This window comes from Salvelinus fontinalis, chromosome 15, assembly GCF_029448725.1.
Source record: "Salvelinus fontinalis isolate EN_2023a chromosome 15, ASM2944872v1, whole genome shotgun sequence".
Lineage (NCBI taxonomy): Eukaryota > Metazoa > Chordata > Actinopteri > Salmoniformes > Salmonidae > Salvelinus > Salvelinus fontinalis.
In genome coordinates, this window is record NC_074679.1 from 30,121,162 (window position 1) to 30,135,440 (window position 14,279).

Consider the following 14,279-nt stretch of genomic DNA (forward strand, 5'->3'; position numbering starts at 1 on the left):
CACATACCTGGACTGTCAGCTGCAGAGGGACCATTATTATTTTAACCAAGAATAATACTTCAGTCTACTGGCTGGCTGAGGTCCCTGTCATTCCCAATTTAATTAGTGCCAGGCAAAGCAGGTTGAATAATAGAGTGAGGCACAGTCAGGAGTGCAGATGGATATTTTCATAGAGATCCCTTCTAAAGCCAGACTTGACTGCACTGCGCTGTCAATGGGACACGTGATGAATGGATAGCCAGATAGGCAGACAGACAGGTGCTCTTTATCAGTTTGCATATAAATCCCTCTGGTTCCTTTGTTGTTTTCAGAGTCATATACAGTGCATTCGGAAAGTATTCAGACTCTTTTCCATATTTTCTTACGTTACAGCCATGTTCTAAAATTGATAGTTTAAGATAGTTTTTCCCCTCATCAATCTACACACATTGCCCAATAATAACAAAGCAAAAACAGGTTTAGACATTTTCACAAATGTATAAAAAAACTGCTGAAATATCAAATTTACATAAGTATTCAGACCCTTTACTCAGTACTTTGTTGAAGCACCTTTTGCAGCGATTTAAGCCTTGAGTCTTGGGTATTTAACCTTTATTTAACTAGGCAAGTCAGTTAAGAACAAATTCTTATTTACAATGATGGCCTACACCGGCCAAACCCTAACCCGGACGACGCTGGGCCAATTGTGCACTGCCCTATGGGACTCCCAATCACGGCCAGTTGTGATACAGCCTGGAATTGAACCAGGGTATGTAGTGATGCCTCTAGCACTGAGATACAGTGCCTTAGACCGCTGCGCCACTCGGGAGCCCACTCAGGGGTATGACGCTACAAGCTTGACACATCTGTATTTGGGGAGTTTTTCCCTTCTTCTCTGCAGATCCTCTCAAGCTCTGTCAGGTTTGATGGGGAGCATCGCTGCACAGCTATTTTCAGGTCTCTCAAGAGATGTTCGATCAGTTTCTAGTCGAGGCTCTGGCTGGGCCATTCAAGGACATTCAGAGACTTGTCCCGAAGCCACTCCTGCGTTGTCTTGGATGTGTGCTTAGGGTCATTGTCCTGTTGGAAGGTGAACCTTCGCCCCAGTCTGAGGTCCTGAGTGCTCTGGAGCAGGTTTTCATCAAGAATCAAGAATGATGGAGGCCACTCTGTTCTTGGGGACCTTCAATGCTGCAGAATTGTTTTCGTACCCTTCCCCAGATCTGTGCCTCGACACAATTCTGTCTCGACAGGTGTGTGCCTTTCCAAATCATGTCCAATCAATTGAGTTTACCACAGGTGGACTCCAATCAAATTTCAAATAACCTGTTTTCGCTTTGTCATCATGGGGTATTGTGTGTAGATTGATGAGGAAAAAAAAAATATTTAATCAATTTTAGAATAAGGCTGTAAGAAAATGTGGAAAAAGTCAAGGGGTCTGAAAACTTTCCAAATGCACTGTATACAGAATAATGTATTACTTTTCATTCATAAATAATGTATAAAAATGTGAAAATACTCTTCCGTTTTTTGTACTCTGCAGGTCATTTTTCGTAAGATCAGTGACGTGAAGAAGGAGGAGGAGGAGCGCCAGCGTCAGAAGAACGAGGTTCAGCTGACCATCCCCCAGGACCATCCAGTCAGGAAGCTCTTCCAGAAGTTCAAGCAGCAGAAGGAGCTGCAGAGGAATCAGGGGGCGTCCTCCCAGCTGGACCTGGAGAAGAACCAGCTCCAAGTGGAGCACCACCTTCACCCCATCCCCCACAGCCTGCAGCTGTCCCACTCCAGCCTGCAGCACTCCCTGCCCCTCAACATCCAGCGGCCCGGGCCCAACTCCTCCCTGCAGGGGCTCCAGAACGGGGCTCCCCATACGGGCTGCAGCAGCAGTGTGCTCACCGTGTCCCAGGCCACGCCCATGCATTCTAGTCCTGCCATGGGGGAGCCGCCTCCAGTCCGGCTCAAGTTGAGCAGCAGCCCTGCTCTGGTAAAGCCTCCTGCTGCCAGGGGCTGGGGGCGCCTCAAAAACGTGGCTGCCCCACCTCCCGTGGTCAGGAAGGAGGGACTGAACAATGTAGCTAAAGCCGTTTCTGTGGAGATGCTGTCTCAGAAGGGCAGGGGTCAGGAGGCGGGGCTCAGAGGAGGAGAGGGAGAGGACAACCGCCTCCATAAGACAGACTCCTGCGACAGTGGCATCACTAAGAGTGAGCTGCGTATAGACAGGGCCGGGGAGGCCCCCCTGCCACACCCGTTCGGCCCCATCCCAGAGCAGGCCCTGCAGGCTGCGCTGCAGGAGACCCGGCTGGAGCTCCGGGGGGACCTCCAGATTCTGGGGGGCCGGCTGGGGGTCCTGGAGAAACAGGTGGCTCAGATCTTCAAACTGCTGACCTCTACAGAGAAGAGGAGGCCGTCTCTACCTCTGGCCGCCACCCCCAAAACCAAAACCAAACGTCAGGACATCTTCACTGTCTCCAGACCCGTTTCTCCTGACTTAGTGGACGATGACGGGCACATCTGAACAGGACATAACACCACTGTTCGACGGACCTTAACATTTGCACACAAACTTTTAACTCATGTCCATCATGAGACCTTTCTTGATTGTAAATATTTCTCTATGCATGTCCAGCTGGATTCTGGCTTGCCAAAGAAACTAACAGTCTATTCAGGGGCGCAACTTTGGTTTTAGAAGTGGGGGGGACATAACCTGGCAGTGGGTCTGGGAGCACCTCTGAATTTTGGGGGGCATCTAAAGCTCATTTCCTGCATTTCTACTAGGGCTGTTCCCGATAACAAACAAATATTGGTTGATCAAGAGTAGTCTTTTATTTCGACCAATCAATTTGGTTGAAATGTTTAAACATGTATTTTTACGCATATAGACTCACCCTATGTGTTCTAATAAAATCAACTAGGCTATAAGTACTGAAATTGTCTGATACTTTGAGCACGCTGTTTGATTAAATAATTACGACACGCAAATGACTCAATAGGGAGCCAGAGATCAAGATAGCCTAACCAGAAGAAAAAAATATTTTTCCAACCCTCTTCTCGTTGCTGCTGGCCTTCGCAGATTCTGCTTTTATAGTCCTGAAGTTGCTGGTAATAGGCTACACCAGCGGTCGGCAACCTTTTCCATTTGAAGTGCAAGTTTATGATACCATTTCTACCAATCTGCGTGACTGTTATGATTTTTATATGCACATTTTCGTGGAACAGTTTCATTTAATTTATAATAGGCTTTGTATCTCAAAATATTTGTTTGTGGTTAATCTACAGTCTATCTAAATCTAAATAAAAATGATACATATCTAAAAGTAACTTTTATTGCCATTGCCAACTATGTAAAAATAGCCTATTTAAAGCCAACACGTAAAAACATTGCAGCCTGCAGGTAGAAAATATCCGGATAAAAATAAATATCCTGTAAATCACATTGGCTACGTATGGCCTGTCTATCAACTGGGTCGCCTGAAACAATTCGCACTAGCAAACTTGAAACATTGTGTAAAATATTCTGGGCCCTCAGATTTTCCAGTGCCAGTGAGCTCGGGACAGACACAGCTGTACGCTATTTGTGCAAGGGATAAGAAGTAATTTGTTGATGTTTCCACTGGACCAGAGCATTACATTTTTCCTTTTCATGCTGAGAAAGGGAGAGAGCTGGAAATATTGTTCAAATACTTACAGGAACTATTGTCATTATCAGTTGATTCTAAAAACAGACTTTGTTTACTTGCTGTTTGTTTGTGGTGAAGAAAAATGACTTTGAGAATCTCCACAGCCCATTAGTGGTGGTGAATTAGGACAATCAGAAATACTATCAGACATCCCCATGTGGGCGCATTTATAGGCCTACATTTGCTCGCAGGCCAGGTGGGTCAGAATTTTACATACACTCAATTAGTATTTGGTAGCATTGCCTTTAAATTGTTTAACTTGGGGCAAATGTTTCGGGTAGCCTTCCACAAGTTTCCACAATAAGTTGGCTGAATTTTGGTCCATTCCTCCTGACAGAGCTGGTGTAACTGAGTCAGGTTTATATGCCTCCTTGCTTGCACATGCTTTTTCAGTTCTGCCCACAAATTTTCTATAGGGTTGAGGTCAGAGCTTTGTGATGGCCACTCCAACACCTTGACTTTGTTGTCCTTAAGCCATTTTGCCACAACTTTGGAAGTATGCTTGGGGTCATTGTCCATTTGGAAGATCCATTTGCGACCAAGTTTAACTTCCTGACTGATGTCTTGAGATGTTGCTTCAATATATCCACATAATTTTCCTGCCACATGATGCCATCTATTTTGTGAAGTGCACCAGTCTCTCCTGCAGCAAAGCACCCCCACAACAACAGCCACCCTCGTGCTTTACAGTTGGGATGGTGTTTCCCTCGGCTTGCAAGCCCCCCCCCCCTTTTTCCTCCAAACATAACGATGGTCATTATGGCTAAACAGTTCTATTTTTGTTTCATCAGACCAGAGGACACAGAAAGTACGTTGCAAACCGTGGTCTAGCTTTTTTATGGCGGTTTTGGAGCAGTGGCTTCTTCCTTGCTGAGCAGCCTTTCAGGTTATGTCGATATAGGACTTCTTTTACTGTGGATATAGATACTTTTGTACCCGTTTCCTCCAGCATCTTCACAAAGTCCTTTGCTCTTGTTCTGTGTTTGATTTGCACCTTCTCTCCAAAGTACGTTCATCTCTAGGAGACAGAACCCGTCTCCTTCCTGAGCGGTATGATGGCTGCATGGTCCCATGGTGTTTATACTTGCGTACTATTGTTTGTACAGATGAACGTGGTACCATCAGGCGTTTGGAAATTGCTCCCAAGGATGAACCAGACTTTTGGAGGTCTACAATTTTTTTTCCTGAGGTCTTGGCTGATTTCTTTAGATTTTCTCATGATGTCAAGCAAGGAGGCACTGAGTTTGAAGGTAGGCCTTGAAATACATCCACAGGTACACCTCCAATTGATTCAAATTAGCCTATCCGAAGCTTCTAAAGCCATGACATCATTATCTGGAATTTTCAAAGCTGTTTAAAGGCACAGTCAATTTAGTGTATGTAAACTTCTGACCCACTGGAATTGTGATACAGTGAATTATAAGTGAAATAATCTGTCTGTAAACAATTGTTGGAACAATTACTTGTGTCATGCACAAAGTAGATGTCCTAACCGACTAGCCAAAACTATAGTTTGTTAACAAGAAATTTGTGGAGTGGTTGAAAAACGAGTTTTAATGACTCCAACCTAAGTGTATGTAAACTTCCGACTTCAAATGTATAATGGGGAATTGAGAGACACAGCAAACAATGCACACAAAGTTATGAAACATTGAATACCCCAGAAAGGGCGGAAGAGAATGCATTCTGGAGAAAGACGTGCCTTGTGCATCAGAGCCACAATCCCCATATTGTTGGACCGTATAATCCCTGTGGCCTCCTCAATGGATTAGTCCACTGAGACAGGCGCAAATCAGACACGTGTCTTGTGTGCCATAATCTATTTGCTACTGCTGGACTAAAAAAAATCTCATGTTTTCAATACAGACCCCCTTTGTCATACAGTATTTCATATAAGACACCCAGACTTTATGAAAGTTGCACAGTATACACTTAATCTTGTAAGAAATCAAATATATTGATACATAACTTGACATTTCTGTCATCCATTGTGACATTGTGGGAGGATAACCAACCTTCCAATTAATGGCAATGCATTTCTTCGCTGCTATAAATGCTGAGTTTCACAGTTTCTTCTGATAACATTCTCCAGTATCAACATTTCCAAGCAAACAAAAACAGGGAGACGGGTGAATCTGTAGACATGCTGAGATAAAATAACATTCTCTGACAGAATTCAGCCAGCCTTCACAAGATCATAACATAACAAATATGTTCCCTTTTGTGTTTTACACATCCAGCAGAGGAATTACATTTCTGAGTGCTTGATATTCAGTTTCACTGGCATATAGTATGTTCTATGGATGGTCTTAAACTGCAGTTATTTATGTCTGAGATTATATGAACATGACTGGGCATTCAAACATATCTGTATCCATTCATCATCATCAATAGTGTTTCCCAGGTCTCCCTTCCCAGGTCTCCCTCACATTTTTGTTTTGTGTCATCAGGAAAAGCCTCTATCAAACTTTGATACAGTTTGGAAATAAACTTGAAGTTTGTCAGACTGCCTTAAAATAGTTTAAATCTTTGAAGCTTCTGGATTGTTTGCTGCACAGAGAGAATAAAGTGTTGTATCTGCAAAAGTTCACATGAGCGCCGTCACAGACTAGTTGTCTGACACAGCTGAAGACCCCTGTCATCATCTGATCCTGCTAAGATGATGACAAAGAATTACCTTTGTGTACATTTATACATTATATTATCCAAGAATAGAATCAATGGTTCAATAATTTAAATGACCATTATTCCCAGATCTCAGACTGTAGTCTACCCATCAAATCAAGATGGAACTTTGCATCCATTCACTGATTGTTATAATATACTGCAAAATTCACCTGAGCTCCGTAGACTGGTCTTCCCTGGCTGTCTGATCCTGCTAAAACATGATGAGCATAGTATTGTGTACTGACTGTGCACCATGACAGTATAGCCTGTAGTGCTGTTTATACCATGTCAGTGTGAAAAGTAGGGAATTAGCTAGGAAAACTGACAGATCAATAATGTTACATTGCTATACTGAGTCTAACAAGAACTCACATCGCACTGTCAAAAACATCAGAATATCAGTTTTCAGTTGTTTGGCCGCTGGTTTCATCATTTGATTTAGGTCTAGTGTGGTTGAGGCATAAGTAATAGCTAAAGTTAGTGAGCTATCCAGGTAACGTTAGCCAACGTTAGAAGAAAACTAGCAAAGTTAATTTACTTCTGTTGAAACGGGACAAAAAGTCTACAAAACAATTCATACACATAACAGCTGTTAGATATAGTAACCTGACACATAGCTAGAGACTAGAGCTTAACTGGCTGTGGTAGCTACTAGCTAGCTGGTTCATTCTCTTCAGATAGAACTTAAGTCGAGAGGGGATTAAATATTACTGTAGCTAACGTTACAGGTCAGTTACACTACTAGCTCAGCACTGGTAATATAAGTCAAACAGAAGTTACCTTGCCAGCTACATCAGTCAAATAAAGAGTAGCCAGTTTCTCCTCTGCTTGCTTTTACGACTTGGAGAAAAATTGCAACACACACAGAGATAGCAGCTGCAGACAGCAGCACCGTGCCTTTCAGAAGCTTTGCCGTCCGCATGGTCTTTGTTGTCCGCATGCACCTAAATCCAGCCGGCTAAACCCGCCAAACAGCCTACCCGACCGCTCTGAGGCGTCCGCATGGTCCTAAAGCACACCGATGCCGCTTTTAGTATCACAGTGCAATGGGAAAACTGAGGGGGGGGGGGGCAAAAATGCCATTTCAGAATGTGGGGGTCGTGTCACCAGTGAAAGTTGCGCCCCTGACTTTATTTACTTCTTGCCTGTATATTATGCAGTTGACTGCATGCAAATGTATTGAAAGAGAACCAAGATTTTATTGATCTACTCTATATATAAATATTTTTAAATTATTGACAATTTCCAATGTTGACATTCAGGGTATGCATAGAGGTAGCACTATTAACCATGACTTACCAATGGTTTCTGAAACACTGCATTGATACTTGGCGAATGGGGAAATCAATAAGGTTAATGCTTTTCCCACAGAAAGAAAGTCCAGTAGCTATAGGCTAAACTTATCTGGTCGTTCTGGATGATATGAGTGCCAATGCAAGTGATAAACTGATATTAATGATTGAGTGTCAATTATTGAGCACCGTCATGATTTTTCTCTTTCAAGCCTTGGTCTGTTCCAGTAAGTTGTTGCTACATACTGTACATTGATTTATATTTTTGATGATTGACATATACAATCCTGCTTAAAAGTATGTGAACCCTTTGTGCAATGACAGATTTTTTTAGTTTTTACCATGAAATCTTAATTTAATCAGAACCAGCCTTTTGATCTGACATAACATGTTTATATTTACCAATACCATATGTTGGTGTAGAGGAAATCATGCGTGTAGTAGAAAAACAAAATTAAAAAGGGATTAGTGCAGGTGCAAAAATAAGTGAACCCCAAGTTGCATTGGTTAAATCAAGTAGGTAAGTAGAATCAGGTGGTTAAATAATTGGGTACCAAATTAACCAATCAAAGGAAAGATCATTTGGAAAGAGTTTGGGCGGGACTCTGATAAATAGACATAAGACACCTGGTCAGTTTGGTGTTACCCATTCAGGTGAATGCAAAGCACACCATGCCGAGAGGAAAGGAGCTCTCAGAGGACATCGGGATGAGGGTAGAGAGAGCACATCAGTCTGGGAAAGGCTATACAATTATCTCAAAAAGATTTGAGCTCCATCAGGCCACTGTGAGGCAAATCATTTACAAATGGAGAGCATTTAACATGACAGCAACTCAGCCTAGAAGTGGAAGCCCTTCCAAAATATACTCAAGAGCCACAAGAACAATAATAAATCAGGTAAAAGCCAACCTAACCATAACATCTAGAGATTTGCAGACCTCCCTTGCTCAGGTAAATGTGTATGGTTCAACAATAAGACCAACACTGAATCGAAAGAAGCCTCTGCTATCAAAAAAGAACCAAACTGCCCGTCTTAACTTTGCCAGAGACCACCTGGACAAACTTGAAGGTTTCTGGAAGTCCATTCTCTAGACCGATGAGTCCAAAATTTACCTTTTTCGTCACACCGCTATGTTTGGCGAAAACCCAACACTACCTACCACCAAAAGAACCTTATCCCAACAGTCAAGCATGGTGGTGGGAATGTCAAGATCTGGGGCTGCTTTTCCTCTGGACCTGGACGACTCCACATCATTAAAGGAACCATGAATTCTGAGGTATACCAGGAGATTCTTGAACGTCAGGCCATCAGTCAAGGAGCTAAAGCTGGGCCGAAAATGGGTCTTACAACAAGACAACGACCCAAAGCATTCAAGCAAATCTACCAAAGAATGGCTCAGGAGAAAGAAGATTTGTGTTTTGAATTGGCCAAGTCAAAATCCTGACCTAAATCCAATCGAGATGCTGTGGCAGGATCTGAAGCGGGCAGTTCATGCCAGACACCCCTCAAACCTCACTACATTTGGCTGAGTAGTGTAATCAGAGTCTGATTACTGGCTATAGGAGACGTTTACTCCAAGTTATCGCTGCTAATGGAGGTTCCACAAGCTATTGACTGAAGGGGTTCACATATTTTTGCACACATAAAATCTGAGTTTCTGTTAAATAAACCACTTTTGTTAAAAAAAAAACAATGAAAATATATAATATTTTTTTGTTTCTGTCATTTACTTGGAATGTCTATTACACATTTTTAATATTTTATAACAAAATAATGACTAGCCTTATAGGGTTCGCATACTTTGAAGTAGCACTGTACAGTATATCCCCTATCACTGTCTGATTTCCTGTAGAGAGAGAGAGATTTTTTCAGAAGTATTTTAGCATTAATAGCATAACAGTTACTTCTCGTGTCTATGCATCATTTAGGTACATGTTATGTACCGACCGTATGTTGCCATGATGTATAAATAAGGCTTTTTAAGTTCACCCTGCTGCATGAACTAGATGTGCAGACTGACTGCAATGTGGTAAATAAAGTAGGGACGTCTGAGACAGACTGACAGCATGGCTTCTGGCACATAAAGTTTAATGCACACGAAAGTCCACTCCCATCCAGTGACACACAGTTCCACGGTCCCTACACATGACACGAGACAGCCTCCACACAGTGACACGGTGTGTCACAAAGCCTGAACCAAGTTCTATTATTGAAGATGAGTTTGTTGAGAGCACCGTCACCACTAAAGGCTCATCTCAATAAAAATATGAAATACATTTATGAAAATGCATTTGTAAATCTGCAGCCTGAGGAGCAGTTTTATGACCCAGGGTACTGTAACTGCTGTATACACATATGCAACACTTGATCTCTTGATCTGGGTCTGATTTCCCAAGATGGTTTCTCCACAGAGGCAGATCAGTTGCCCTGGCTGCCAGAACATCAAGCAGACAGAGCATGGGAGGCTTTAGTTCTCCTGTGGTGGGTGCCTGCCTGCCTCTCAGCCTCTCCCCAACTCAACTGCACTGCAGCACTGGGCGGGCTTCTGTTTAAAACTCACCTCTTCTCAGCTAGCCTAGCCTGCTGCAACATGCTCCCTCTGTGGCACAGCTATTCCAACAGAGATACCTACCTGGGGTGTTTAGTACCAATGGGGATGTCTTTTGTCCATTTTACCAGCACGTTCATGGTTATGAAGACGCATTGAATATCGCAAGCTGTGATTTTCTGGGGTTGAAAACAGATTTTTTTCTCAATGGCCCTCGTAAGCTCACAGCAGAGTCTTATATAAAGTATGCATGTGTATGGTTCTTGCTCTAAGTCCACTGATGAATGCCTGTCTGCTAGTCCTAGTACTATGTAATAGTACAGAGAAACATTAGGTTCTAGTGGTTGCATTCAGTCTAGGGATTTGTGCATATAAGTCATTCATACTGTAACACTCTTGTATACACCACATGTCATTTGAAAGTTTCTCTCAAATGACTTAAACTGACTTGATTTTCATGAAGGGACACAGGGAGGAGGAGCAGTGGGAAGGAAAGAGTTTCTCCTGGTTCTTCCTTTAGTCTTGATTTGACTTGTGACTGAAAAAAAAGAGCCCGGCCAGTCTTCCCTTCATCACAGGGAGAGAACACATCACGTCTCAGTCTCAGACGCCTGAATGTATAGCTGCACCCGCCACCTCTCTCTCAGCTGACACTGCTCTCTCCTCTCTTCTATCTCTCCTTCTCACACCTCACACTGGTCGCTCGCTTTCTCTCAATCCCTATCCTTTTCTCCTCTCTCTCTCTCTCTGTCCCCCTCTCTCTTCTTTCTCTCTCCTCTCTCTGAAGAACTTCTAGCGAAACTCACTGATTGTGTCTTGAGCATGCTAATATCTAGCGTCTCTCTCTCTCTCTCTGTTTGTGGTGACTGGATACCTCTCCATATGGGGACAGGACTGGTATGACTGGGAAGCATCTGGTCACACCTGGACTATAATTTCCAATTCATTTCTACTGGAATGTTACTGTTGTCTATCATTTGTTAAAGCAATGGCATAAATAAGTGGCACTGATGATTCCCACTATGGCTCATGTATTGTTTTACAGTTGCACACCTTAACTGTAGCGTCAGCTAAATAAACTACTGTCTGGGGCTTTCTAGTCTATTTGTCAACTTTAAAATGTGCTTCTCTACAGGGAAGGAAATGTATTATTACTGGGAAATCTACAGAATGTCAGAATCACTCGTTCAATGTATTCCCTCTTTATACTTTCAGATGGCTAAGCAGACAACGATTTACCCACTGATTTATGTATACACTAGATGAGATGGCTAAGCAGACAACGATTTACCCACTGCTTTATGTATACACTAGATGAGATGGCTAAGCAGACAATGATTTACCCACTGATTTATGTATACACTAGATGAGATGGCTAAGCAGACAACGATTTACCCACTGATTTATGTATACACTAGATGAGATGGCTAAGCAGACAAATATTTACCCACTGATTTATGTATACACTAGATGAGATGGCTAAGCAGACAAATATTTACCCACTGATTTATGTATACACTAGATGAGATGGCTAAGCAGACAAATATTTACCCACTGATTTATGTATACACTAGATGAGATGGCTAAGCAGACAAATATTTACCCACTGATTTATGTATACACTAGATGAGATGGCTAAGCAGACAAATATTTACCCACTGATTTATGTATACACTAGATGAGATGGCTAAGCAGACAAATATTTACCCACTGATTTATGTATACACTAGATGAGGATTAGAGGGTGCTGTGTTGAAGCCAATGTGTCTCCATCATGGCACTACCCCACCTTTGTAAAACAAATATTTTGGAATAGAAATGTATGCCACATTTATTATACTACAGACACCTTATTAATGCATACTTTTAAATTATATTATGTGAGCTAAACATAAAAAAACAAAATATACAGTATACAGTATATGTTATATACAGTAAACATTTTCCTTAAAGTATACTTTTTTGAGATTACTAATGTTACTAATGTCCCTACTACAACAACAAAAACGACTTAAATACAGTACATGCACTTTTGTCCTTGAAACATTTTACTAAAATACTGTAGAATTCCATTAATTCCTATAAAGGAGTGTTCTGACTGGGGAGTGCTAATATGGCTGAACAGTGGTTTCAAAGCCTCTCAATGGCCAACACATAGCATCAGCAATCCAGGGTTTATATACATCATTGGTTTTACTGCAAAGTCCAATCTGTGACACCATATAGTAGTCAAATCTGAACTCCCAGAAATTAGATTTGCCAAGCTGATACTGTCTGTGTGTTATTAGTTATTTCTGTGTTGCGTGTGTGATTTGAATACTACTGGTCGGATACAGGGTTCTGATTCTAAGAGGAATCCATGTAATCTGCTGCAATCTTCTAGACCGAAACAGTCCAATTTAACCCATTTAAATTAATTAACATAAATTGCATTGAGGTACCTCAAACCTTTTTTGTTTTTATGTTTTTTAGAAAACGTTTTGAGATACTTTGTCAGGCTTGATTTGGCAAGAGGTCTGCATTCCAATAATCTGTCCAATCAACTCCTGTGTTGTGATAAATCGTGTTGACTCTAGTAAGCTCATTAACGCTGGAGCTACAGTCCTTGTTCAGGCACAGGTAGGGTGCAATGAAGGGTTCTAATCGGAACCGCCAATTAAAACTGAGCAGGTTTATAGGAATTATCATGGTTAATTTACCACTATTTGTGTGTATTGACACCAAGCCGAAGAGAAACAGTCAAGAGAAATTAGCTTCTCAAGAGCTACTAAAAATAAAGCTGCAATTGATGACTCCTGTGGGAGTGTGAAAAGGTAAGATGTAATGACTATTTTCTGTAATAGTTTTTGGTCACAGAGTCTGAACCCATTACCCTTGGTTAAGTGCTCTTAAAAACTGAGCCGGTCTTCTTCCTCTTCCATCGTCATAATCATCATCTGTTTCTTCCTCTCAGATCCTGTCTCCTCTTTTTCCATTAGGACATTGCAGTGTGGTGTGTACCAGTGCCCCCCCCCCCCCCCCCCCCACCTCCCCCTTCAGTCCTCCTGCCAGGAGCTGTTACAGGTCCCCCTTCCACCCTCCTCTCCTCCCCTCTCCCCCTCCCTCCCCCAGCCAGAGGAGGAAGCGACGGTAATGTCAGAAACGATTAGAAAGACAGTGGCCGTTACAGCAGCTCTCGACAGGGCCACAGAACTGTGCTGTCTTGAGACACACAGCCAGGTCTTCTAATCTCGCCTATTTATGTTGTGTTTGACAGTGCTGTAGATTGTCAGTGTGTTTGATTAGGAGACCCAGGAGACATGGCCAGCTGACACAGAGGCACAGGTCTGTTCACTGTTCCAGGTTAGGTGCACTGGGTCAAACATTTTGGCACTATGTATTTTTTACCTTGTCCAGATTTGCAAATGTGACGTGGAGTCAAACAAGGATTAAAGATGGTAGAACTGTTGGTGTTTTTTCCATGATCATGTATAACAGAGACCTCTTCATTTCCTCTCAATTATATTTTCCATTCTAAGATGGTGGAACTCTGTTGATCCCTTAATGTGGCCTTTTGGATGATCCTGGTGCCACAACATGAAAAGCCCAAAAGCAATAATCACAGAGAGACTGTACTATTAATATTAATATCTGGGGGAAGAGGGTGATAATGTCTGTGTTTATGTTACGAGTCTTGAAGATTTTGTGATGAACCCAAGAGGCACTCTAAATGAGTCTGACACCCCTGACACCATAGGGTGTGTGTGTGTGTGTGTGTGTGTGTGTGTGTGTGTGTGTGTGTGTGTGTGTGTGTGTGTGTGTGTGTGTGTGTGTGTGTGTGTGTGTGTGTGTGTGTTTTTTTTATTGGATCCCCATTGGCTGTTGCCAAAGCAGCAGCTACTCTTCTTGGGGTCTTTCTTCGTGAGTGTGAGTGTGTGACACTGTGAGCAAGGGTGTGTGTGATGCTGTGAGTGTGTTTGACTGTCTAGGGAGTGCTCCACAGCCTCCTAAACCCCACCCACACAGTGAAGATGCTCCAAGCATGAGAGCTCAAACACAGCCCTGAATCACCTTAGTGACACCGGTTATATAATGCTCCTTCTCATGCATATTCATAATGCTTAGAAAAACAAGTT

At 42.4% G+C, this 14,279-nt stretch overlaps 1 protein-coding gene across 1 annotated transcript in view; it reads left to right on the plus strand.

Annotated features, from left to right (window-relative positions):
• The window catches only part of LOC129811756 (potassium voltage-gated channel subfamily H member 5-like), a 100,487-nt gene extending 94,290 nt beyond the window's left edge, over window positions 1-6,197 (plus strand). The window contains exon 11 of the mRNA XM_055863321.1: window positions 1,523-6,197. Coding sequence (XP_055719296.1) covers window positions 1,523-2,494 — 972 coding nt within the window. The 3' untranslated portion in view covers window positions 2,495-6,197. The remainder of the gene's footprint in view (window positions 1-1,522) is intronic.
• Window positions 6,198-14,279: the final 8,082 nt, after the last annotated feature.